Below are 27,706 nucleotides of genomic sequence, written 5' to 3' on the forward strand. Positions count from 1 at the left end.
TCAGTTCAGGTGTTACCTCCAAAAAGTGCATCTGTAAAGGGGGGAGGCGGGGTATAAATATAAATATAATAATAATAATAATAATAATAAAGTGAGAGCAAATGGGAATTGCAAAAAAAAACAAAACACACACACACACACACAATCTAATGCTGTAATAAAGATTGAAGAGTTAAGAAGAGACTAAGAAGATTCTGATCAAGCAATGGGGAGAGATAAGGAAGAAACAAATGCAATAACAAATTGAAAACATTGAGTATCTACAATGAGGATAAAAGCTTCATTAGGAAAAAACGGAAGGACTAAAATTTGTACAGCTAATTCACACCATAGAGCAGGGGGGGGGATCACCATATGCTGACACAAGATGGGGCTACTTCATTATTAGGAACAGACTGTAAACAGACTGTAAACAAATTTCTCATAGTTTTGTAGTATTCAGAGTTCACATTAGGATTTGACAAGCCACACTGTAATGTCCCATAGGCAGAATTTGCTATTAACTACCTTTAGAACATGTAACAGTGCCTGGGTTCCCACATCCAAAACCTTTTCTCTGATTATGTGACAGCCTGATAGGATGATCTACATTCTTTATAAAAATGACCAATTTTTCCACATTCAAAGCACTTTCTGTCTTTTGCAGTAGATGTTAAAGCAGCTGCCAAGAGCTGAGTTTTATGTGTTATACTAGGAACTGAAGCCCGTTGTACGCTGAAATACAATGGGCGTTAGCATGGTGTTATGGGTGAGTGTTTGACTTAGAAGTCCTGGATGTGGAAGATGTGGTCAGCAATGGCGGCGTGCATGGAAGGTGGCGGTTTGGGGGGGAGGTTGGTCGGGAGGCATTTTGCCTCCCGACTCGTTAGCTTGGTGCCAAGGGGCTGATTGGCCCCTTGGGCCCGGAATGGCAAGCAGAGGACCCGATTGGGCCCGCCGCTTGCCATTCCAGGGAAAGGGGCCAATGACTACCCTTCCTCATCCCGGACAAGGCCCTCCACCGGGGCCCTTACTGTTTTATTTATAGCGCTCCCGCGGAGCGGTTTAAGATATAGTACCAATATTCTCACACAGTTGTATCATTCTGGAGAGATTATTTTCAGGTTTGTTATATACAGCCTTCAAAACCGCTTTGAGGGCTCTTTGCAACTTAAGTCATGTAATTTTTTTCTTGTTTTTGTCTAATCTTGGCAAAGGATCCCACAGAAGTGCCAGATTCAGGGATTTTATACCACGTATCCCTTACAATGAATCTAATTTGATCTAGTGCCCTTTGGGAGAGAGCAAGTTGTTGATCAGTGGTGGCATACAAACCTTCTCCTGTGAGCATGTTTAAGCTCATGGCCACATTATTGTTTAAATTTTTCCATTGCCTGAGAGGCTGTATCCTTCCATTCTTGTAGAAAGAGGACATACTGTGTAGGAGAAATAAGACTTTCCAGTCTGAGGGCACCAAATTACCTTATCCTCTTAAGCCATCTAACAACCCTCTTGTGAATATACTTTGCAAACTATTATCCACTGAACTTTGTGTTAATTCTTTGTAGACTCCAAAAGGGAGGCTCTCATGGACACACTGTCCCTGTTGGTTTTGTATAACCAGACAAACTGCAAGCATGGGAAGAACACATTCCACACTTCCTGGGTCAGAGCTTGCTCCAGCTCTAGACACCATTTCTTGAAATGGAGTTGTTGTTTTAACAACCTCTTCTACTGGAGAAGGTGGGGAAGGGGTGACAACACTGGGAGGTAGTGGGGGAGAAAGGGGAACCGCCACTACTGGAGAAGGTGGAGAAGGGATGTCAGCACTGGGAGGCATTGGTGAATCAAGCAGAGAAGAGAAGAAATCAAAAGGTTTAGGTGGTAGCAGAAAACAAGAAGCTGATGCATTTAAAGTACCAAGAGATTGCTGAGATGCCAGGTATGCAGTCATGTAATTTTATTCCTATTTTATCCCAATCAATCACACATAGGCTCCCTTCTTTGGGATAACACAGGCATTGCTGGGCTATCACCTTGATAAGTTGTTCTACTGCAGAGAACATGCCATGGTGTCCTGCTTTCTGTAGCAAAAATAAAAGGTAATTTTATGCTTGGCTTGTGCTGGTGATAGTTGATTCCCCATACTCACCTGGGATCCTTGGAGGATGTGAGGACGTGTCTCTAACCCTTGCCGGGCGAGGTGAGTTGAATGTCAGAGCCCCACATTCAGGCACCAGATGTTGGAATGATACACAGAGCTGGTCCAGCCAATTCCGACTCCAACTCCCGATCTCTCCAGGAGGCCGGTTTTATTGAAACATAAGATTTACAATTGCTCAGGCCCATAGTTACACAAGCTGCTTCTTTGTGCAGCTGTATGAAGATACATTGTCAATCACAAGCCTCTGTTGTCTGATGGTTGAAGGTTAGATTCTCATGGTAACATCATCATGTTAGCCATGAGTCCCTATTGTCTACTGCAGCGGACCAGCTCCGGGCATTCTTGGAGGAAACTTCGGCACTCGATCCATGTCAGTCTGGCTTCTGCCCTGGCCACAGGGTGGAGATGGTTTTGGTTGCCCTGCTGGATGACCTCCGTCGCCAGCTGGATAGAGGCGGGTCAGCCGTGTTGATCCTTTTAGACCTATCGGCAGCCTTCGACATTGTGGACTACGAACTGTTGGTCCATCGCCTGGCCAGTACAGAGATACGGGCATAGCCTTGTGCTGGATACGCTCCTTCCTCCAGAACCGGTTCCAGAGGGTTGCTGTGGGGGAAAAGTTCTCGCAGCCCTATAGACTCCCTTGCGGGGTCCCTCAGAGTGCAGTCCTCTCCCCATATTGTTTAACATCTTTATGCACCCTCTGGCCCAGCTGGTACGGAGCTTTGGGCTGGGTTGCCATCAGTACGCTGATGACACCCAGCTCTATCTCCTAATGGACGGCCACCCGAACTCCCCCCCGGAACCATTTGCCAGATGTTTGGAAGCAGTGTCTGAATGGTTCAAGCAGAGTCACCTGAAACTCAACCCTGTGGCTGGGGGGAAGGGGGCGGGAACAGGCAAGCGCGTCTACCCACCCTAGCAGGGGTGCAACTTACCATCGTGCCCCAAGCTAGGAATGTGGGTGTGACCATTGATGCCTCCCTGACTATGGAGGCTCAGGTCAAGAGAGTAGTGGGCCAGGCATTTTTCTATCTTCGCCAGGCCCAGCTACTAGCGCCCTTCCTGTCCCCTGACCACTTGGCCACAGTGATCCATGCAACAGTCACCTCCAGAATAGATTTCTGTAACTCGCTCTATGCAGGCCTACCCTTGTCCCTGACCCGGAAACTACAGCTGGTGCAAAATGCAGCTGCCAGGGTCCTCACTGGAACATTTTGGAGGGCCCACATCCAGCCGGTGCTGAGGCAGTTGCATTGGCTGCCAATTGCTGCCCGGATCCGGTTCAAGGTTTTGGTTTTAACCTTCAAGGCCATACGCGGGTTGGGACCCACATACCTGAGGGACTGCCTACCACTCTATGCCCCCCGCAGGGCCTTACACTCTGCGGGTGAGAACCTGTTGGTTGTCCCTGCCCCGAAGGAAGCGTGCCTAGCCTCGACCAGGTCCAGGCCCCTACCTGGTGGAATGAGCTCCCAGGTGATCTGCAGGCCCTGTGGGATTTGTCAGCTTTCCGCAGGGCTTGTAAAACGGAGCTCTTCCACCAGGTCTGTGGTTGAGGCTGGGGTCAGCGAATCAGGGACATCGCTCCCCCCCCCTAGGAGTTGGAGTGTACGCTACTCCCCTATCCTTTCCTCTTCACCTCTTGATAATTGGGGGAGGGATGGGATTTTTAGCCGTCATGTTAGTAGATTGATGTTTTAATGGGAATCTCAATGGGGTTAGTTGTTGTGACCCACCTCGAGCCTGTTGGGAGAGGCGGGAAATCTAAAAATAAATAATAATAATAATAATAATAATAATACTGTTTGAAGGTTAAACATCAGGAGGTGATCATGCAGTGTTCTGGTATCAAAACTAGGAATCAATTTTACCATTGTAAATCTAAAACAAAATAAACATCCAGAGAAAGAGTCATAGAAATGTTTGTTGCATGCAGGTTTAGCTTTAGCAACCACACATTGTTGGATTTTGTGTTATCATTTTGCGATAATTTCCCACTGGATTTTCCTCTGTGGGCAAGGCAGCCCAGTTGCAAATGATTTCTACAGCCCACCACCAGCAATGTACATGTGAGGGTGATCTGTCTGTCACATCTGTCATCTCACTGATCACCAGGATTGATTGGGTTGATCTGGTTAGGCTGGTGTCCTCTGCCTCCCTCACCACTCCATGTGCATCCCTCCTGAACCTGCATGCTGGGTGAAAGAGGATGATCATCCCAGATAGAAGGAGTGTACTGTTCTTCAGTCAAGGGTATACGGGTATATCTGGCTAGGCAGGTGTGCCCCTGCTGGAACCTTCAAACTATACAACAGAGCATCCAAATAGGGTTGGCAGCCTCCGAGTGAGGCCTGGAGATCTCCCAGACTTAGAACTCATCTCCAGGTGACAGAGATCAGTTCCCCTGGATAAAATGACGTGTAGATTCTATGGCATTATGCCTCATATTCCTTTCTCCAAGCCCATCCCTCTCCAGGCTCCATCCCCAAAATCTACAGGTGTTTCCCAACCAGAGTTGGCAACCTACATCCAAGTATGTTTGTGTGTAGCCTCCCCTTTATTCTCTCACTGAGGATTCATGCATATTTCTGTCCTTTGGTTTAGCCACTAGCTAGCAAAGTAAAAAATATCAGGTCTATGTTATCAAGGCCTTGAGGCTGCTACAATCAGGATAGATGCTTCCAATGATACTTTAAAGAAAGTTGCTACAGACCTCAAAGGCTTTACTTCCTGAAAGTCATACTCTCCCTCTTTAATCTCCTTTGCTGCAGAGAGCTCTATTTTGGTGCTTTTGTGTGACAAGCATTATCTGCAGTCTTGCAGTGATAAATGGAATGGGGACACAGAAAATGGACTTTTTTTTTTTCTTTCTCAGTCATAATTTATGTTCAAGTTTTTGAACAATTTTTTCCACTCCCACCAAATGTCTTCATATGCATTTAGATTGCATAAAGGAGAATGTTCATGCTTGCCCTTGCAAAGCTGGATTCCCAAAAGGCAATACCATCAAGCAGGGTGCAGTTGTACCAATGGATATTGGATTGCTCATGAGTGCTCTATTTCTCTCTGATATACGTGGCCTGCTAGCTGTCTTGCCAGATCAAAGTGGCAAATGGTTCTTAGGATTTGAAAATAGTAGGCACACCAGTGTAGAGGTGGATTGGTTGTGGTTTATTACTTATAATAATAATTAGCAGGCAGTTGCAATATAGGTATTCCAATTTCACAGCAATCATGCATACCTAAGGAGACAGGTTCTAATTCCTAATCAGCTGCTGGAAGCCCAGTCAGCAGCAGAAATATGGACCCCTGGCCTGAGGTGTACAGCATCCAGCGCTAGACCTGTACTGAGCTTCCAGCATCCTGCTAACAGCTACTTTTTAAGCTCAAGCTAGACATCTAAACAAGGGGGGTCTCTTACTACCCAACACGTCATGTAAAAACTCTTTTTTCATAATAAAAAATAGAGGCTGGTTAAGTCTCCCAATTATAATGCACCGACTGTTTTTAACGAGCCGAGATCATATAAATCTTCACCTAGCTTCCTGTGTCCAGGCTCAAAAGATTTAGATAAGCATGTTTACATGTGAGCAATACTCGCCCCTTACAACTACGTTTCAGCTAGAGAGCAAGACAGCTAAAAGCAAGGCCTATTCATAATTTTAGACCCATACAAAAATGGAAGGAATATATCTCTATGATGTGAGGAAGGACAAAAGCCTGTCACTAACGCCTCATGACAATATCTTCCACATTGTTTCCCCTACACTAGCTATTGTGTGTGACTTATGCCTCTTGGGTTGCAATTAGGTGCCCCTTGTCACAGCCTGGGCTCTGTGTGTGTGCATTTAGTGCTTTCTCAGAACATAATCTTGTTCATCAGCAGCAAAAGGTGATGGTAACCCATTGTATTCCATGTACAGAATTCATACTGCATTCTAATATGACAGTGACAGCCCATACAATTGAATAAGCAAACTACAGTTTATGTTTTACAAGTGGTTTCCCACAGTTCATGCAGTACTACCCTGGGCTCATTTCAAGCTAAGAAAATGGTACAGAGGAGAAGCAGCAGCCAACTTTTCCTGTACACTATAGTCTTCTGCACTGTGATGGGGGCCTGTGTGCTTGAGAATGGAGTTTTCTCTAAGTATCTTGTTAAAAATCATGGTTGCAAACATGGGTAAAATATAATGTGTAGTTAAATACTCCAAAAGGCAAAAAAGTAGCATTATTTTAATAGCTTGTTGGCTCATATGCTTTACTGTTGAAAAATTACAAGCCCAAGGTCACCCAGCTGGTTGCATGTGGGGGAGCACAGAATCGAACCTGGCATGCCAGATTAGAAGTCCACACTCCTAACCAGTATATAAACCTGGCTCTCTGCCTGTGTGTTTGAGGTTCATTCAGAAACAGAACTTTCAAGATAATATGTTAATTAAAATCAGGTTAGTTTTAGTTTTAGGGTCTCAAGTTACTATTGGCAACATGCATCCAATTTGTGTTGGAGAGATTTGTTTTTAAGAATCCAGGGGGGATCTAGGAAATTACAAGCAGGTTAGTTTAATGTCTATTCCAGGTAAATTGATTGAAAACATTATTAAAGATGAAATTGTCAAGCATACAGAAGTACAAGCCCTGCTGAATAACAAGCTACATGGCTTCTGCAAAGGTAAGCCTTGTCTCTCTAACCCAGCCTTTTTCAACTTCCTTAACATTGAGAAACCCTGGAAGTGATATGATGATGCAGAATATGGTTGGGAAGCGTAACTTGGTACATGCTCACTCAGGGTTCCTCCCCTTCCCACCCCCTCCAGGCATCTCTGGCCATTTTAGGGGGAGGGGCAGGCTGACATCATATATGGTCAAATCATCTAATAAATGTTTAACAATTAAAAAATAAACATTTTAAAAATTAAAAAAAATATTTTAAAAATTATCTCCCACCCATTCAGGAAACCCTTCCAGAGCCATCAAGAAACACAAGGGGCTCACAAAACCCTGGTTGAGAAAGCCTTTACTAACCTTTCACAGTTCTTTGAAAGTGTCAATAAGCTTGTGGACAGGAATAAGTCAGTAGAGATTGTTTAAAGAAGGTTTTTGACAGAGCCCCTCATCAAAGTCTCTTGAGCAAACTTGAGAGTTGTGGAATAAGACGACATGTCCTCTTGATGATTAGAAATTGGCTAAAAACAAGAAACAGATAGTAGGAACAATAGTTCTTTCAGTGGAAGGGTGCAAGCAGTTGTCTTCCTCAAGGATCCAGGATCAGTGCTGGGATAACTGGATGTCAATGGCCATCAATGCCAACGTACCCCAATGCCCTCCCTGCTTCCATCTCAAATCATCCCCTTGGCATGCTGAGGGAAAAGAAATGGGAGCTGAGACATAGTGAGTTTGGAGGATGACCCATGACAAAGCAACAAAAATATTTTATAGGTCACTTATGAGAGCCTATGAGATGGCAGTGGAGATGGTGAAGAGGGTTTTCTATGCTGCCTCCATTGCATCTGTGAGCTCACGCCTAGCTCAGTTGTTTAGGGAATTCAGTTCCTTACTGCCCTCATGGAATGCTGGCCAAATAATTTTGAATTAGCTTTAAGCTATGAGGCTTTTGTGAGCTTTTCCACAGATAAAATCTAGGCTCTTTGCCATGATCTCCTTCCCCCCAACACTTAATACAGTAAGAAAATTGGAGGCCATTTTTCATGATGGTGCCTCACCCCTCTTTACATATTTGAACTCTGCCAACACTCCACTCATTAGTAGTTGTAAAATTTGGAGGTATATCCCACAAAAATGCAGACAGACTATTTTAATACATTTGCATCATTGTTGTTGTTATGTGCGAAGTCGTGTCCGACCCATCGCGACCCCAAGGACAATGATCCTCCAAGCCTTCCTGTCCTCTACCATTCCCCGGAGTCCATTTAAGTTTGCACCTAATGCTTCAGTGACTCCATCCAGCCACCTCATTCTCTGCATTTGCATCATAGCAATGCTCTTTTAAGAGTGAGATGCTGGGGGGAGGGAATCTAATCCACCATGTAGTTTAATATTGGCTCAGGTCAAGCTGTCCTCGTGGAAAGGCGCCCAGATTGATTGTAGAATATTGTGACTGTGTCCAAGTGTTTAGTGTCTTTTATTTTGAAGGTTAATAATACAGCTAGTAACAGAGTGCCCCAAACCATTATTTATGGAACACAATGCAGTCTTGAGAACTACAGGAAGAACCTAATTGAATACGGTTTACATGAACTAATGACTCTAAAGCAGGCTTTCTCAGCCAGGGTTCTTGATGGTCCTGGAAGTGTTTCCTGAATGGGTGGGAGTTAATTTTGTACATATTTTAAAAATTTGTTAAAAATTTATCAGTGACATGACCATATAAACACCCCCCTCCTCCAATGATGAGGTGGGAAGGGGAGGCTATGCTTCTCAATCATATTCTGCAGGATTATTTCACTTCTGGGTTTTCTCAATGCCTGAAGAATGTTTCAGGGGTTTCTCAGTGGTAAAAAGGTTGATACAGGCTGCTGTAAAGGTTGGTTTAAAAGTGAAATAAGCACTTTTATTTTCACCAGAGAGCCAGCATGGTGTAGTGGTTAAGAGTGGCAGCCTCTAATCTAGAGAACCAGGTTTGATTCCCCACTTCATATGAAGCCAGCTGGGTAACTTTTGTCAGTCACAGGTCTCTTAGACCTCTCTCAGCTCCACCAGCCTCTTGTAAGCCACTTCTTCAGGTAGTGAAAAGTAGGGCATAAAAACCAGTTCTTCACTCTATATAATTAGTTTACACAGCATGTGGGAAGCAACATAGGAAACTGTACTGAGGCTGCTTCATGCATGGTTAGAACAGTGCTGGCTTGAGCCGCTTAGCCACTTTTTAGTAGTCCTAGTGGGCCAGCACTGAAATACATGAACACATTTTCAAGGTCCTGTGTCAAATTAAGCCTTGTGGTGGGGAAGAAGTGGGTAGAGTTTTGTTTTGCTGCCGCCTTGGGCGAGGGGGCGCTTTGCTGCTAATTATCGCTTCACAAGCGCCACAGCGGGGCGACCCAGAGCACTCCACTTGCCGTTAAGGGCAACGCGCTCCCTGCTTCATCAACAGGGAAGCGGCCCCAGACCCCCACGTGCCGTTCCCAGGCACTGAACCAGCCGCGCAGCACAGCGCAGCGCCCCCCTCCTCGCCAGTGGACACCGCCTCGGTTCCCTCAGCCAATCGCCCTGCGCGGCGCCTCATCCGATCCCCACGGCGCCTTCCTAGTGGTCGGACATCATACCTCTCCACACCGTTGAGGGCGCACTTCAGCCAATCAGCAGAGAAGTGCGCTCGCCGGCGAGGTGCTGAGCGGAGCCGCGGCAGTTAGAGCCGGGGTCTGGCGGAGGCCGCGTTTGGCGTGTTGCGGGGAGTGGGAGGGAGAAAGCGCGACTCGGGTCTTGTCTGGTTTCGCGAGCTTGTCGCCGTCCGGTTAGTGTCAGCGGTGCCCGTCCGAGTTTCGGGGCCTAGGCGAGGGGGTGGCGTTAGTGGAGGCGTGAAGTGCTGACGGGCTCAGGATGGTGCCGCTGCTGTCTCTGGGGACCGGACTCTTGCTGCTCTTGCTGTGGGCGAGGTACAAGGGGATAGAGTACGTGCTGGTCCATCACCGCTGGATTTTTGTGTGCCTCTTCCTGTTGCCCCTTTCTGTCCTTTTTGACGTCTATTCTCAGTTCCGTGCTTGGGTGGTTCGGAAGCTCCATAGTGCTCCTCTGCAGCATAGCCAACGGGTTCGCTACATCCAGGCGCAGGTGAGATTTGGGGGATGAGGGAACAAGGGAAAAAGGCTTTTGATGTAGACTGGGAGGTGTGTTTTGTTTTGCCGAAATAGCACAAAGGCCTACTGTGTCTCTTAACTCCAAGGATGAAGCCTACTTCAAAGGGGCATTGAAAAAAAATCAGATGGACTTTTAACTTATAATACATTGTGATTTCTGCAGAAGATTGAGGGGAAAATTCAAAATCCTGTTGTCAGTGTAATATCCACCGCTTGATGTGTTGATCTCTAGGTTACTTACGTTTGAAAGTAAGTAACTTCTGGGTATCTTACAAAACTGGAGAATTAAAACAAGAACTATTAACAAAAGTGGGAGAGAACTCTTTTAAATTAAGGATAGTAAAGGTATCATAGGGTTTTCCTTGCTGTGTTCTGTTTAAATTGTGTCAAGTCAGGAAAGCAGCATGTAGCTGGATGTTCCTATTTGTTGTGTGATGGGAATAACTTGAGCTTTTTTCCCTCTGGTAGGTGCGAGAATGGAAAAAACAAGGCCAAAAAACATACATGTGTACTGGCCGTCCTGGGTGGCATACTGTATCTCTTCGTGTTGGAAAGTATAAGAAGACTCATAAAAACATATTTATCAACTTGATGGATATTCTGGAGGTTGATACTGAAAGACAGGTAAACCTGTAATTTACCAAGTTCAAGGTCTTGGTGTTGTCCTTTAAGGCTATACATGGCCTGGGCCCTACATACCTGAGAGACCACTTGCTTCTTTATGCCCCCCGCAGGGCTCCCCACTCTGCAGGTATGAATCTGCTGGAAGACCCTGGCCTGAGAGAAGCATGCTTAGCCTGGGCCAGGGCCTTTTCAGTCCTGGCCCCTACCTTGTGGAACGAGCTATGGGCCCTGATGGAGCTTTTGTAGTTCCACAGACCTGTAAGACGGGGCTGTTTTGCCAGGCCTTTGGCTGAGGATGGGGCTAAGAAGATTTTGGGGTCCCTCCGTAGGCCAACCTTAACATCTAGAGCTCATCCATTCCCCCAAGGCATGAACATCATGGGGCTGGGGAGTTTTATTGCTACCTGTATGTCCATGTATTATGGGGTTTTATGAGGATGTTTTATTTCTGATGTGACCCACCATGAGCCGTTTGGGAGTGGCAGAATATAAATTTAAAAGATAAATAAATAAATATTCACATGTAAATTGGACTTTTGGATTTAAGGGATTAAAGTTTTTGGAACATATAATTAAAACTGACAATTCTTATAGCTCTTTATACCCTGATGCCAATGGTTTAGGTGCTGGTTATAACTTTAAAAAAATGTAAACTTAGATGTAAGATCTCTAAATCAGCAGTCGTTAACTGTCCCTTTTGATAAATTGTGATCCAGTTTGTTTCTTTTTAAACACAGTTCATGTGCTTTTTAGATCGCAAGGAAAGTAATACTGAATAGTCACTTTTAACCTACAGTTCAGTGGACATAATGCATATTTGATAGCTTAGTGATTTATTTCTTTTCTAACCTGACTCCCCCCCCCTGGAGAACCAAGGGGATTACATAGTCAACTCTCCTTGATTTATCTTCACAACAGCCCTGTTGGGGGGGGGGGGTAGGATGAGAATGTGTCATCTAACCCAATGTCATCTAACTAGCTTCCATGGTAGAATGGTTATTTGAACCTATTCTCTCTCAGGTCCTAGTCTGATATTCTAACGAGTTCACACATACTCAGATAAAACAGATATTCTTGGTACTGTTCACACATCTAAACCTCTGGATGGCAGAAAAAAGTGAAGTAGTAATTTGTAAAAAAATTACTTTCCTTTCTGCTTTTCGTTGGCAATTTGCTATTAATCTTGTGACCTCTTGGAACATTACTTAAAATCAATTTGCTGTGGCTAATCATGGAGTTTTGCATTTATCCCATGAGATCTGGCATCTGAATGATATAATATTTGTACCACTTTAAACCAGCATGGAAATTAACTTTTAGAATGCTCATTCATTTGTCATTTCAACATTTTCTCCTATTCCTACTTCACGAATGGCTATTTTCTACTGTGCTGATCTTACTGCCTTATTGTTACTACAGTTAAGTACTGTCATCCTTATCCATTGTTCCTCTTAATATTTGTGAAACAGCCCTGGAGGTGGAGAGTGTCCTGGTTGTCCGAATTGGGATAGGGCCAGCAAAGCTGGCTGCACCCGGATTGTGCCTAAACTTACAGCTCCTGCCCACCCTCCGTGGACACTAGCCAATTTGCTCTCAGACGCTGCAGGAGCCAGCATGTGAGAGAGACACAGAGAGCCCTGCCAAACTGCAAACCAGCCCTGATTACCTGCTATGGCTCCTGCAAGGGAGAGAGAGAGACAAAGACAGAGAGAGCCACCCTAATGAGCCCTCATTCCCTGCTACAAACAGCCCTGATTACCTCCTATGGCTCCTGCTGTGATGGGGAGAGGGAGAGAGAGATCTGCATCTGCCAGTGTCCCCTGGGTCCTAGCGCCTGTTGTATTCCTGATTGCAATGGGCTTCCTTGTTAGTTTTAAATAACTTCTTACTAACTTAGCCTAGCATGTAAAGTTGTATATACATGGGGGGCATGAGAGCCCCTGTTTGCATACATCAATTTTCCCCTTTGCAGTTGCAGGAGCCACATCACAGAAACCCTTTTTTTCCCCCTCACTTTCCCCTTTAATGTACTTTCCCTTGAACCAGGTCAAAAGGAGTAATTTTTTATCTTGAGGAAAGTTCTGATCACTGCCTCATATGAACATTCTCTTTAAATGCAGGGGCTTCCCACTTTCCATTTGGCGGGAACAGTCATGTGGAAATAGCCTAAGTGCAAAAATCTCTCACCAGCAATATTTATTAAGGCATACATCGCTGTTCTACTCAGTCAGGGCCCTAAGGCAGCTAACAATTAAATAGTATAATAAAATTAAAAAATGAATTAAAATGAAGTTATTGAAACTCAAGGCAGGAAGGAGGGATCACTGAAGGAACACCAGATAAAAATTTTAAAAGTCTTCACCTGCTCACTTACTAGCCCACCTGACAACTCATGGACAATTGGAAACTCTGCATGATTCTGTAATCTGTTTCCTTAAGCAAGGTTTGCTCAACTGTTTAGGTATGACAGAATCTGACATTATAACAAAATAAAATTTGAGCAATTCTCATTCTTCTTCATCTCCATTCCAAAAGAGGTGCTAGGGAAGTGAGAAACAGGAAAACCATGTCAACACCTGTATAAAATATTTCTTTTTAAATTCCCCTCAGTTTCTGTCTGTATCTTCAGGGAAAAATTATCCTTGTACTCTAGGTATTAACAAGATCTGTGCACAGTGTAGCTGTGTAGCCTTTCATCTTTTCTTTCCTCTTTGCCAATTTAATTAGAAACAAGATTTGTCTCAGTATTTTTCACTTTGGCATTCAGCCCAGAATCTTACAAACGTGAATACGTGTGGTGTACCTCCCCTTCTCTGTAACTGTGATTCAACTGCAGATTAAAAACAGGAATTTAATTCTAGACACCTAACAATTAAAATTGTAGAATATAAAGAAAAGCCATGATCACATTGGAATATGAAGCTTGCCTCCACAAAGATTATATAATTTCTTACATATTGAAAGTTGAATTGACAGGGTCTACACAATAAGCAGTACTAACTTCCATCTCTGTAATTACAGTCCCCCCTGGTCTAAAAATATGCAAGATGGAAACCCTGAAATAGACCATACAGGTTTACACATGTATTTATGTATCCATTCATATGCTCTGCCTCCCCCATTGTCCTTTTCACACAGACTAATGTAGTGATAGTGCTCCTTTCTCCCTCCTTGGTACTCCTTCTGGCTAACTTTGTTATCTGTTCTTAAGCCTGGTGGTGGTGTTTTTGATGTGGGACACATCTTCTGGTGCACCTCCTGAAATAGATATGAATACAGACATGATGTCCATAGTCCTGTCCCATGGGGCGAGGCAGAAGAGGCCAAGAGAGTTGAGGAGGCTGAGACAGAGACTGCGGCACCCCCCAGGGACACAGTCAATGACTGTGATGCCGGCAGGGGGTGAGGAAGCAGCTGTACTGCCTCTGAGGCAGAGGCTGCCCCGCCCCCTGGGAGCCCAGCCAGCATCTGCAATGCCAGCTGGAGTGAGGAGGTGGCTGTACTGCTTATGAGGCTAAGGCTGTCTTGGCTCCCAGAAGCCCAGCTAGCGTCTGCAACACCAGCAGAGGGTGAGGAAGTGGCCGTGCTGCCTACAAGGCCAAGGCAGAGGCCATCCCACCCTCTGGGAGCCCAGCCACCTCCTGCGATGCCAGCAGGGGCAGAGGAAATGGTATGGAGGGAGGGGAGGAACCAAGGAGAAGGTTGGGAAACCAACAGAGAAGGGGGAAGAGAATAGCGTCTGTGTATGTTTACATGTGAGGGAGGGGGCCCTGATCAAGTAGCTTCAGAGCATGTATGTGTCCCACGTACCCACAGAGATAGACTGCTAGAATATTTTGTGTGTCCTATCACAGCTGACTTATGGCAACTCCATAGGATTTTCCACGCAAGACATGGTCAGAGGTGGTTTGCAGTTGCCTGCCTCTGTATCAGCACCCTTGTATTCCTTGATGGTTCCCATCCAATATTAATCTGGGCTATCCAGTCCAAACAAGCCTCATTTACTGTTTGTGTATTGTTTTGTTACTTTTAAACTGGCATGTTCTTAAACACAGCATAACGCCTTAGGAGTGGAACTCACATTTAGAGCATCAACTGAAGCCATAGCTCTTTCAGCTAGTGATTACTAAATATTTTAAATATTTCTACACTGACTATTCATTCAGAGTTCTCTAGACAGTCTGCAAAACCATCTTGAACAATTAACATGCAGCCATAGAAACTAAAACACTATGATCCTAAAAGTCATAGCAGCTGTTTATTCTGTTCTTGTATGAAGGCTCAGCATTAGTCCAAGTTCCAAAACTATCATAATGTGCACCACTGTACCTTTTAATGTATATGTGATAGGCAAGACAGAAAAACATCTGCCTCCTTCAAAGAATGACATGCAGCTTTACTTGATGTATCTGTTGTCAGTTGTGCTGCTTCATATGAAATACATTCATTTTACTGGGCGTTTGATAATTTTAAGTTGTTTGTTTTTGTCAATTATAACCAATTACACAATATTTATATTTGGCATTTTGTCTAAAAAATCTAGGGTAGCTTTTGGTGTGCATTTCACATGATGGAATGGTAGCAGAACTCAAATGCTTATCTTTAAATACTGTCAGTCAATAAACGGTGGTTTGTCAAATGCATTCTGTCTTAGGTTGTCCGTGTGGAACCCTTGGTTACAATGGGTCAGTTAACAGCTCATCTCAACCCCTTAGGCTGGACTATTCCGGTGGTACCAGAGCTCGATGAACTTACAGTAGGTGAGAGAATTTACAAAGCATGCTCATAAAGTAGCTTAATATAGTTTCACTGGTTTATACTAGAGAAACATTCAGCCAATACAGCAAAATTATTGTTGAATCTTTTGTCCTACATTGCTTATCCTTATAGGGTTTTAGCATTAAGTTTCCAAAAAGTTTTTGACTCAAAGTACAATTCAGCTGATTCCTGCACATGGTTGTTTTCTCAGGTGGATTAGTCATGGGAACTGGCATTGAGACATCTTCACATATTTATGGACTGTTTCAGCACACCTGCAAGGCCTACGAAGTAGTACTTGCTGATGGAAGCCTCGTGAGATGTACACCAGTAAGAGTTTCTGCTATTTTGCTGTGACGGGACTGGTCCGTGGATTAGTCGGTACCGGACCACGGCTCCTCCTCAACCTCCTCCCCGGCTGCTGCCTCGGGGTTGCTCTGCCACTGGCTCACCTTTCGTGTTCTCCAGTAGCCGCCATGGCTGGGGCTCCCCCTCGGCGTGGCAGTGCACAGCTGCTGCTGGCAGCACCCCCCAGCGGGCAGCGGGAAGTCAGGGGCGCCGGCGGGAAGCCAAGTGGAGAAGGGGCTCAGGTGGCGGCAACATCCCTCGGCAAAAAACTAACCCCCCCCCCCCCCAGCCTCAGTAAAATTCCCAATCGTTGGCCGGTCCCCAGTGATAAAAAGATTGGGGACCGCTAACTTATAATGTTCTGCTCAAGGATTGAAACTTCATAAAACAGTTAAATTGTTGTTCAAACCTGTAATGTTACATCTCTAATTATGCTGTATCAACACAGAACTTAATGTTGGTTTTTTTGCAGGAGGAGAACTCAGACCTATTTTATGCAGTGCCTTGGTCTTGTGGTACCCTGGGCTTCCTGGTTGCAGCTGAAATAAACATTGTCCCAGTTAAAAAATACATAAAATTGCATTATGAACCTGTGAGAGGACTGAGGGCAATATGCAGAAGATTTACTGAAGAATCAGAAAAGAAAGAAAACCACTTTGTGGAGGGGTTGGTGTACTCATTAGAAGAAGCTGTCATAATGTCAGGAATTCTGACTGACAAAACTGATCAGAATGAGGTAATGTAATTATCCTTAAGTTAAGATGCGACATGGTGGGACAAATGAACCTTCCGATATATGTCAATTTTATATGAGTTTAGTTGTCATGGATTTCCCTAAAGGATGCGGGGAGAGTGTTTGTGAATCTTGATATGAAGGCCTGGATAAAAAAAGAAACATGCATGGTAGGGATGTGTGTCTTTTTTCCAAAAGGTAAGGTTGGGAAATTTTGGGAAGCACTGGGAGGGCAGGGCACCCATAACTAGGGGGCTTTTAACCTTTAAAATGTGTGAAATGCCTATTTTTAAAACAAGGTTTTAGTCATGCAACATGTCTGAGGGCTTTTTTGAATAACTTGCCATGGAAATTTTGGAGCGCACTAAAAAAGGACTATGTAATACCCTCTTTTAAAATATGATTAGCATAGGATGCTGCTTTCCTGCTTTATATATTTGTATTTTTGCATGCAGAAAATGAAAGACATTTTGATGCTTTTAATTCCCATAAATAAAAATATAATGCTGTTTTCTGAGTTCTAAATGTTCAAACAGTAAAATAGATTTAGATTTGATGGGAAATCCACTGCATATATTTAAATTTTACCCAAAGTTTCTGAGGTCTTTCCTTATGAAGAAAAGTTTTTTCAGTGTAGCTTCAACATTTCCAGACATTACAGCTCTTGTCCTAGCCTTCATAAAGAACAATACTGTACTTCCCAGAAATGTTTAAAGTAGGAAGTGACTGTGAAACTAAGAGTTTCTTATAGCTGGGCATCAGCTATCCTTTCTCTGTGGCAACTCTTATGCTATGGAATGGGCTGTCCTTGGAAACTTAGGGGTGCTATAGGGCTTTTGCATTCTGTTAGGTTCAGAGGAATTTGGGGTTTTAATTAAAACTACGGGGCAAAGCCCACTTTAAAAGCAGGCTAGGAGTTGGCAGCCACCCCACTCTGATGGCCACCACTCGCCGTGGGAGCACCAGGAGAGGGGGACAGAGGGTGCCACGTTGAAGCCCGCTCCCTGGGCGCTTTTAAAGTGGGCTTTGCCACTATGTCTTCCACGCTGGTCTCCCCATGCCCTGTGATGAACACTGGTGGGGGGCCTGCTGCCAGTTCCCAGACCACTTTAAAATTAGGCTAGGAGCTGTCCCCCTCAGTGGTCACTGTGGGAAGGCAGGATGGAGGGCAGTGTGGCCGGGAGATGGGAGGGCCCCTGGCCAGCCCTGACAACAGGAGGCAAGGGTAGGATGGCAATGTGTGATGCCATCAGCTGTGCGAACAGGAGGCTGGGAGCCAGCAGTAGCCCTCCCCTGCATCAACTCGTATTGCATGGTCCTGGGTGTTGGGGACAAGCCATCCCAGGGAGGTCTGTCAGCAGCTCACAGTTACTGACAGCACGCCAGCTTCTCTGAGTGGTCATCGGGAGGACCCTCTCCCTAAGGGCCAATCAGAGGACTAGTACATAGTAAGTACTCTGCACATTTTATTGGATATAGAAGATAAAGATAGAAAATAGGTATGTGTATTATAAGTTGCCATGAGTCATGGTAGAAGGTTGGGATATAATAAATGTTTTTTAAGGAATAAGGCAGTACTTGTCTAATAAATCTGTGGCTGAAACATGCAGATTGTGTTGGCAAGACAGTTTCTCAGAAAGTTGTCAAGAGTCCTGTGGCACTATCTTTGCCAGGTTTACACCTTTCCATCATTATACAATTTAAGACTAACCTGAAAGGATTAAATTTATTCTTTTAGATTTGATGTATTCATTCAAATCTGCTCACTTTGATAGGATGGGAGAGAGGAGGAAGAGAGTGAATATTGTCATCCTTGGTCATTGCTGCTTATATAATGCAAGGAAGGTTTAGGGGAGTCCCCTTCAAAACTTCATGGGTCCTCCCAGTTGCAGGGAGACAATAAACACACTGAGACTGAATGGTTGAAAAAAGGAAAAGAATCTATTAAACAAAACTCCAGAATTACATAAAATCAGAGAATTAATACAGAGATGCTGTGTGACAGAAAGCAACGGAAGACCCCATCTAATCCAGTCCTCCCCTCAAAAAAAAAAGCTGGGAGACAGGTGAGGTTTCGGTGAGTTGTTTGCACCAGCAGAATCCCTCCCAATGGAAGTTAAGATCTGCGAGAATGAGGCAAAGGCTCTGGTGAGCCGTTTGCATTCTTATCCAGGGAGGCCTCTTTGAAGTGCCGATGCTAGGCAATAGAAAAGATGTGTTGCCCTGACCATTTGGCTCAGTGTTGTTTTGGCGTGAGCTGATGTTTGGCAGTTAGATGTTACCTCAGTTCCTTCTGGGGAAGGCTTGCCACGCCTTTGAATTAGTGTCACGGTGTGTTTGTGTTGGTGAGCTAGCCTGTCCTCACATATGAGATTCACTCATGGAGGAATAATTAATAGACGTACTATTATTGAGGTTAATGGAATTTGTTCATTACTATTGGTAACAACAGCCATTGTGGAACTATATTACATTGTACATCATGAAGCAAAATCATCATTATTTTCTCACTATTGTTCTTTGCATTAAGGTCAACAGTATCGGAAACTACTATAAGCCATGGTTCTATAGACATGTGGAGAAGTATCTGAAGGCTAACAAGACAGGAGTGGAGTATATTCCAACGAGACATTATTATCACAGGCATACACGGAGCATTTTCTGGGAACTTCAGGTAGGATCCCCCTTGCGTAGATGTATTATTGTGTGCTTACGTAGCTGTCTCTTAACTTGGTATCTGTTTTATTCCTTTCTAGTAATAATGACATACTTAGTTGCTGAGAAAACACAGTGATTCTCTCAAATTAATTGTGGTTTTCCCAGAAATCAAAGCCAAAAAAATTTATTGTTAAACTATGCATTTTGCTCAAGAGCCAGTTCGGTGTAGTGGTTAGGAGTGCGGACTTCTAATCTGGCATGGCAGGTTCGATTCTGTACTCCCGCACATGCAGCCAGGTGGGTGACCTTGGGCTCACCACAGCACTGATAAAGCTATTCTGACCAGGCAGTGATATCAGGGCTCTCTCAGCCTCACCCACCTCACAGGGTGTATGTTATGAGGAGAGGAAAGGGAAGGCGAATGTAAGCCGCTTTGAGCCTCCTTCGGGTAGTGGAAAGCGGCATATAAGAACCAACTCTTCTTCTTCTTCTTCAATACAGCCAGTCCTAAAAATACTTTATGCATATACAGTATTCTTCAATATTTTTGAGGTATAGTGTGATGGTCAGCAATTGGTGACAGATCTCATTCCCACATGTACTGCCAGCCCACAGACTGCAAATGGCAGTAACACTTCCTGTGTTCTATGGAAAACCATGTTCTCGTTTCCCATTACCGAAAGAGTCATGACTATAGAACACCACCACACCAACCCCTCCCATACAATATTATTTAAGATGCGGGGGTATGAAGTGCCATCAAGTCACTTATGGCAACCCTGTGAATTAACATTCTCCAAAATATCCTGTCATTAATGATCTTGCAAACTGAGGACTGTGACTTCCTAGACTGAGTCAGTCCATCTTACGTTGGATCTTCCTCTTTTCCTGCTGCCTTCAACTTTCCTTAGCATTATTGTCTTTTTCAGTGACTCTTGTCTTCTCATGATGTGAAGAGAAACAAATGGTGCAAAAGGAAAGGATCTTTAATAGCTGAATAACCCCTAAGTGTTTTGCATTCAGCTTTGTCAGGGGAATGTAATGAAATAGTATAAAACATTAAAAACATATTTTAAAATTTAAAATATAGGATAAATTAACAGAGCATGGACAGAGTTGTACTTTGTTATTGTATAAAAAACTAAACCAGCATTAACTATACTACAATTTCACAAGGCACATACAGAGTGCAATTCATATTACTCAGATCAAAATAAAACTGTTTAAAGTATTTGTAAAATAGGTGTTTCGCAAACCATACCAACCTGTTAGATTCCTTTTCACTTGTTTTCCATGTTACACTTGAAACAGTCTGATCTATCCAAACAATTATTGGCTCTTATATGAGTGCTTGCTAAGAGATGTTCTTATTTAGGATGCAGAGTTTTCAGTTTCAGTTTCTTTTTCAACAGAATTTTATCATTCTGTCTGCTGTGTTCATGCCATGGCAGCTTGACCAATGTCCTAAGATACCTCTCGGGCAGCCTGCTAACACTTTCCCATGAGTACCTCCTCCTCAGGCCCTTGGGCCATCTGGTTTCTTATCATGCTGTGAATATTATGGCTGCCTTTTCCGCCTCTAGATCATGCATATTCTTTGAAGGCTGAGTTCACTGATTTTTTTTTAAGTCCTAGGCATATAGTTTACTTACTGCTTGTTCATTTTTCTTTTTACAGGAGATCCTTCCTTTTGGAAATAATCCTGTTTTTCGCTACTTATTTGGCTGGATGGTACCTCCTAAAATTTCTCTCTTAAAACTGACTCAGGGAGAAGCAATTAGAAAGCTCTATGAACAGCATCATGTGGTTCAAGACATGATGATCCCCATAAAGAGTCTTGAAAAATGTATTGAAACCTACCATAGTGATATCAAGGTAAGATCATATGTCCTAAATCTATGACGAAGCTCCTGTTAAACGGAATATTCTGTCAGCCACAGGACTGAGAAGGAATGGAAGTACCTACCATGTAGGAAACTTCAAGCCAATGACATGACTGTTAAGTGTCTGTTGGCTAACTTTAATTTGAAATTGGACTGTAGTATATAGGAACCAAGCAGTGCAGTGGCTGCATATGTTCCCTTGCTTCAGGCTTCGATACATGCACAGTCTCCTGTTTGGCTGAGATAAACAGCACTGGTAGCTGCAGCTCAGCATATGGAGAGTGAAATGGGAACATTGACAGCAAGAGAGGTAGACACAACCCCTGTTCATGTTAATGCTCATGCAATCTGTGGATAGTATGAACTTGTTTTTTCTTTATAGGTTGAGCAATTCTCATGTTATATTCAGCGCTGAGCATATGATTGAAACTGTACATTTATGCAGGTATTAGTCCCTAGTTTCATGTGGAAAGTGAACCTGCATTGACTCTCTTACAAACTGGTATATGTGAATAGGGCTACAGGTTGTACATTGTATGTATATTGTATGTGAATAGGGCTATGGGTTGAGGAGGAAGCACAAGAAAGAAAGTTTCCCAAGTGAGCATGTTAACCAGATAGTAAAGTTGTAATGCTTTTCAGATGATTACTCCTAGGAATTGTGTGAACACAAGTGGATATTTTAATTTACAAGTTTTGGGAAATAAAAACTATAAATCTTTAAACTGCTTGGACAGCGGTATACATATTTGGTTAAGGCTAAGTGGGCGGGGAATGGGCATGGCCAGTCCGGGTGAGATTGGGCTCACACCCAGACTGGTCACTCCCACTCCCGCCCAGCCGGCCAGGGGCTCTATGCAGCCATTGTCGGCAGTTTGCCCCAGACACACCCCAGGACACATGTAAGTGCCCTGGGGTGGGGGGAAGGGAGGGGGTTCCCTTATCCGTGGGCTCACAAGAAGCCGCAGCTTCGGCAAGGAGGGAGGGGGTCGGGGATGGCTTGCCCGTGGCCCCAGAGTACACCTGTGGCCTCCCTGGGCTGCTGGGTGTGCTCAGTGCCGGGGGGGCACCAGGTGCTCTTTCCCGGCCTCAGGGGAGCGGTCAGGCTGGGGGGGAGGAGAGGGCCCGCTTCCCCAAGGCCAGGAAAGCACACCCGGTGCCTCACGGAGGCCCCAAGTGTGCTTTCCTGGTCTCGGGGGAGGAGAGGGCACGCTTCCCCAAGGCCGGGAAAACACACTCAGCACCTTGCGGATGCCTGGGGTGTGCTTTCTTGGCCTCGGGGAAGCGATCAGGCCACTGAAGGAGGCGCAACACTGTCACGCACCTGCTGGGGGGGCCCTTCCCCGCGGCCCCACATCACACCCAGCGCCTCTGCTGATGTGCCCAGTGTGCTTCCCGGGCCCCGGGAAGGCAATCTCTTCCTCTCCTCCCCCCAGACCATTTCCTTGCAGCCCGCCAACCATTTCCTGCGCCGCAGGACAGCGGCCAGCACACTGAGAGGGAGGTCCCTTTCAAAGCCTGTTCTTAGGAACGGGCTTTGAAGCTAGTACATAATAATCCAAATAAAAAACAGATTACGAATTCACCTGATTGGTGATCAGATGAAGACCAAAGCGAAAAAATTTATATCTCCTCTCACATACCAGGGAATATTGTAGTCATCGATCTGATAAGGCTTTAAGCAATGCAAAAGTGATGTTACAGAGAATGACCATGCTCCAGTCACCTCTGTAGAAGGCAGCTGACTTCTGTTAAAGTAGATAAGTAGACAACCATATCAGCAGCAATTTTGGGGGTGGGAAAATTAGTGGGTCAACAATTCAGTGCTTTCCAGGTTTTTTGTTGAATAATTAGGTGATAGTCTTTAATTTTTACCAGTATTAGCCAAATGACTTTCCATTAAGTTTTCAGATTGTTTGAACATAATTAAAACATACTTGGACCAAATATTCTGGTTCAAATGTTTGTTGCTGTTTGTACATAGGGCACGTTCAAAATTTTGTTTGGAAAAACATGCTATATCAGGTCGTAATCTATATAGCGCATTGGAAATGTTCAGAATTTAAACCAGAAAATTTGAAGTAGTAACAGTAGGTAACAACATGAAGTGTGTAGCAGTTCCTTCTTGGTTAATTGGAGGTTGTAATAATGCAGAAGAGGGGAGGGTACTGGAGTGGAATATAATATTGGCTTCACTGTCTTTGACAAACAACCTTGCTGAGGTTCCTTTCCCCAAATTTATTTTTTTGGGGGAGGGGATTTCTGATAAGTGAAAAATCATAACTGGATCAAATTTGAACTATTAACCTCCTGTGTCTGAAATATGACAATATTTCTCCAGCCAAATGTAAGAGATGAAGGGTCAGTGAACAATCATACAGAACTTTATTCAGGTACTGTGCTTGGTTGTGGAATTTTGTACATATGACTAATAAAGGGACTTTTTACCCCCTTCATTTCCTGTAGGTTTATCCCCTGTGGCTGTGTCCCTTCATATTGCCTAATAATCCTGGCATGGTTCACCCAAAAGGAGATGAAAATGAGCTGTATGTAAACGTTGGCTCCTATGGACAGCCACAAACAAAACACTTTGAAGCCAGGGCTTCTACCAGACAAATGGAGAAGTTTGTAAGGAGTGTACATGGGTAAGAATTTTTAGGTTGTGAAAAAGGGATTGGGTCTTAAAAGTTACTAGGATAAGAATAATAATTAACCCTTAGCTTGACTATATGATGTAGTGGCTGCAAGAATTTTAGCTTGATACTTTATGTAGCCTCAATCAGGGCCAGAGCCTTTTCTGTCCTGGTCCCTACCTGGTGGAATGAGCTCCTGGGAGAGCTGCGGGCCCTGCGCGATCTTCCACCGGGTCTATGGTTGAGGCTGGGGTCGGTGGAGTAGATCTATTGCCCCTCCCCCCCGGGGCCTATAGTGGACATCATTCTTGCTCCATTCTCTTGTCATCTTTGATTGTAGGAATGGGAGTGGGTTGTTTTGTCTGCCATGTTATGAGATTCTAGAGTCTTTTAATGGGGAGTTTTAATGGGATTTTAGAGACTGTTGTTATCCACCACGAGCCTGCTTGGGAGTGGCAGGATATAAATCAAATAAATAAATAAGTAAATAAATGTTAGCCAGTTTAAAATTATAATTTTATTCTAGGTATAGGTAACTAAGGCATTGCATTGTTCTTATAAACAGCTTCCAAGCTTTATTCTTTTGTGGTCTGTTATTGACAAGACTGAAGTCTTTTGGAGAAAACAAAAACAAAATCTTCTCCAGTACAAAGTTGGTTCATTAGTTTGATACTGGAATACAGAAGACTGGACTGAAAGTTTCCTCTGCCTGTATAATACCAGAAAATATGGCAGTTATGCTGGAAAAGCAGTCTGGTCTTAGAAGTGGTAAATAATTTGATGTCATTTTCAAATGCAACAACTGTTTGTTTACTTCAGTTTTCAGATGTTATATGCAGATTGCTATATGACCCGTGAGGAATTCTGGGAAATGTTTGACAGTTCCCTATACCACAAACTGAGGAAGGAACTTCAGTGCAGTGATGCTTTTCCAGAGGTGTATGATAAAATCTCCAAAGCTGCAAGACATTAACCTCTAACCTCAACAAGCAATCAGGGAAATGAGATTTCACAATAACTAACAGCTCTTCCTGTACAAAATATTTTTGTTGCTGTCCCAAAGACTCATATGTGTGATTTGAAAATACACATGCCTGCCTTCATGGAGATCTTACCAATTTTTTATTGTTCAGTGTCTGCATTATATTTTAATAATGTAAAAGAATCTGAGTTACAAACTGTAAGCTTTAGTCATAGCTACAGATTATATCCATACTTGCGCTTAGTATGTTATCGGAGACAAATGGAAAAGTCAGCATAATGTAAAATTGTAGTATCATTTCTGATTACTAGAAAATGCCAGTGGGAGCTTTGGCACCTAGAAGACTACTTTCTATCTGAGGTTAATGCCAAACTGATATTGTCTTTCAAAAGTTGCTTGATTGAGGTAGCTTATCTTGGTCAAGATTTCTGCTCAAATACTCAAAAGTAAGCATATATTAGACTTGCAATGAATAAGCCTTTATGTGTGAACACCTTGGAAGTAGTGGCTTGAGGTCAATTTGAGCTAGTAGGAGTTGTTTCTCACTTCACTTATTGTTCCAGTGGTGTGTCCATGAGGTCAGGAAAAAAATGTTGCTTGCATACTTTGAAGGGGAAGGAAGCTCAGTTCTCCCCTCCATCTATTTTAAACCACTGCTATTGAAGTATTTTTGCCTAGTTCCATGCAGGATGGCTGCTGCCTGTCAGGACAGACTGCTGCATTTTTGGTTTATTTTTAGTTCTATGCTGCTTTTAGTGCTGATGCTTTTTGTTACATGAAATATTCTTGGATTATTCATACCTTGAGTTGCAGAAAGCAGATTACCAGGTTTCTAACATGCTTGTTGGAGACTGGTCTTGGTTTTAAGACTACCAAGAAGCATAATTTGTAACTGAACAACAAAATGTTTTGTTTCTATGTTTCCTGTTTTATGCTTTTTATATATGTAATGTGAAAAAAATGTGGTGTTGTGTAGTAGATTATATGCAGTAATCAGGTGGTAGCTGCTGCCTGCCTTTACTACTGACAGATTTTGCTGATATCACTCAGGGTGTTCCACATTATGATCTTTTTTGCACTGCTGAAGGATGCCTATTTGGCAACAAAGAAAAATAGACTTCAAGGAGGTATGCAGCACAATGTTAAGTGCTGTGTTCCCCATTCCCGTAGAACACAGAGCAAGGCTGCTACTTGCAAATAGAAGCCCTTCCCCAAATGTCCCACTTTCCTCTGTTGTTGTTTTTTGGTTCCCTGGTTTTCAGCCCACTTGCTGTTCTTTTTCAGCTGGCCAGTTCTATGGCGCCTGGGCACTAATGTGTAAATGATTGTCCGTTGCAGAAAGGGCTGGGTACTGCTTTTTAATTTGTAGCTGTCCCTGCTCATAACTCTTTAAAATTGTTTCACTCATAATAGCTTGATCATGAAATAATCAACAGCTTAAAAAAAACAAAAACAGTACATAGACCCACCCTCTCCAAGGAAGAACTCTATAATTTACAGTTTACAGAAATGCCATTATATTTCTCCCCTTTGGAGAGCTAGAAGTGGTAAAATTCTAACAGCAGCCCTGGGAAACCTCAATAGCACATTGACAGCTTGTTAAGACAGCTCGTTGTGGCAATTGAGATTTCAGATCAGGTAATTTTTTAAAAACCCACAGAAGGTCCTGGAATTGGAGCAGATTAATTACAATGGCATCTAGTCTGTCTTCTGGATAGTACATAAACACTGAATGAATTGTGACAATTCCAATATCAAATGATTTGCTATGGGTTTCTCTTTCCCCTGAAGGTTTCTGTAGTGCCTTATCAACCGGAGGAAGCCCAGCCTTAAACCAGTTCATTTTTCAACATTTGCACAGATTTCTGAAATGTGTGTTCTGGAGCCAGATAAAAGGAAACTATAATGTTACATATTTTAAAGGTTCAGAAACCAAACTAGTAGACAGACAACATGAGAAGGGAAGGAATACTGTCATTTCTCTTGACCCTATTTCCGCTTTAAATAGTGAGGGACAAGCTGCTACTGCCCTTAGGGCTTCAAGACTGGCAATACTATAGTAAGCCCAGTTTAGCTGACTGAGGCCATGAGCCTTCCCATCATTAAAATTAATCAGCTTTACAGGTTTCTATTGGATTTTTTTCCTTTAATTTTATCACAAGTTTAACCAAAGGCTGACCCAAAGATGAGTTAGGTATAATTTTTAAGAAATGCTTGCAATATTTATTTGAACATGCAGAGAAATGTTTGTTTGAGACATGTTTGCAAGTCTCCATGGTGTGTTAGAATATCCAGCCAGTGATTTTACTAGGACTCAGGATGTATGCAGGCTTTGAGCAATCCAGCAACTGGTATAGTGATTTTGCCAGACTTTGAGAATCTTATTTCATAATGCACGAGGAATAGGAAATGACTGAAGCAGCAAAAAAACAGCAGGTCTATGCCAATAAGTATACTCTGAATCCAAAAATAGGATGGGATTTAAACTGTACTGCAGCTTGCTATTTATCTCTATGTTAATTCATTCCATTTGCCTGAAAATTTAATTTGAATTATGTCTTTTACTTTGGTTATACACTGTACTTTTATCTGAACAGGTTGTTTCTGCAAAGTAGTTTTTGTACTTTATTGCTTCAACTGCTAGCTCAGTTATCTAATGTGATGCAAATACAGTGTTGCTGCTGTTGTCACTGTCAGCACTGATACCTTTCGACAGAATGTACAGTTACAATAAAATACTATTTTGATGTGACTACATAAAACAGTATTGAAAAGATGGTACATATAATGGTGAAGGTGACTTGCTTTGCATAGGCTTACTTTATTAGTCAGTATATGCATATCAGAAAAATACAAGTGGAGGCCTGTAAAGGACTCATGGGGGTGGATATGCCTCCCTTACTGGTACTCATGCCCCCTGTCAGCCAGGGAATCGGGCGAGGGGCATGATGCCCTTCCTGTCTTTGATCTCTGCTGCACTTCACTCAAAAGGTTGCTATGGCTAATGGAATCAGAAACTTATGAAAAATTGTTTCCTTTTGTAAACTGAGAACTGGTTGGCAGATTGCACCCAAAGGGTGCTTGTTGATGGTTTCTCATTGTGGAGAGTGATGTGGGAGTGCCCCAG

The 27,706-nt window shown here is 43.4% G+C and overlaps 1 protein-coding gene across 1 annotated transcript; it reads left to right on the plus strand.

The window, feature by feature from the left end:
• The first annotated feature begins 9,473 nt into the window (after positions 1–9,473).
• Positions 9,474–27,360, plus strand: DHCR24 (24-dehydrocholesterol reductase). Its single transcript, XM_077333614.1, has 9 exons — positions 9,474–9,934; positions 10,429–10,584; positions 15,239–15,344; positions 15,554–15,672; positions 16,163–16,426; positions 18,954–19,097; positions 20,759–20,956; positions 23,431–23,609; positions 24,417–27,360. Exons 1-9 carry the CDS (start codon positions 9,704–9,706, stop codon positions 24,568–24,570), a joined length of 1,551 nt encoding a protein of 516 aa, XP_077189729.1. The 5' UTR covers positions 9,474–9,703; the 3' UTR covers positions 24,571–27,360.
• The last annotated feature ends 346 nt before the right edge of the window (positions 27,361–27,706 follow it).

This window comes from Paroedura picta, chromosome 4, assembly GCF_049243985.1.
Source record: "Paroedura picta isolate Pp20150507F chromosome 4, Ppicta_v3.0, whole genome shotgun sequence".
Taxonomy (NCBI): Eukaryota; Metazoa; Chordata; class Lepidosauria; order Squamata; family Gekkonidae; genus Paroedura; species Paroedura picta.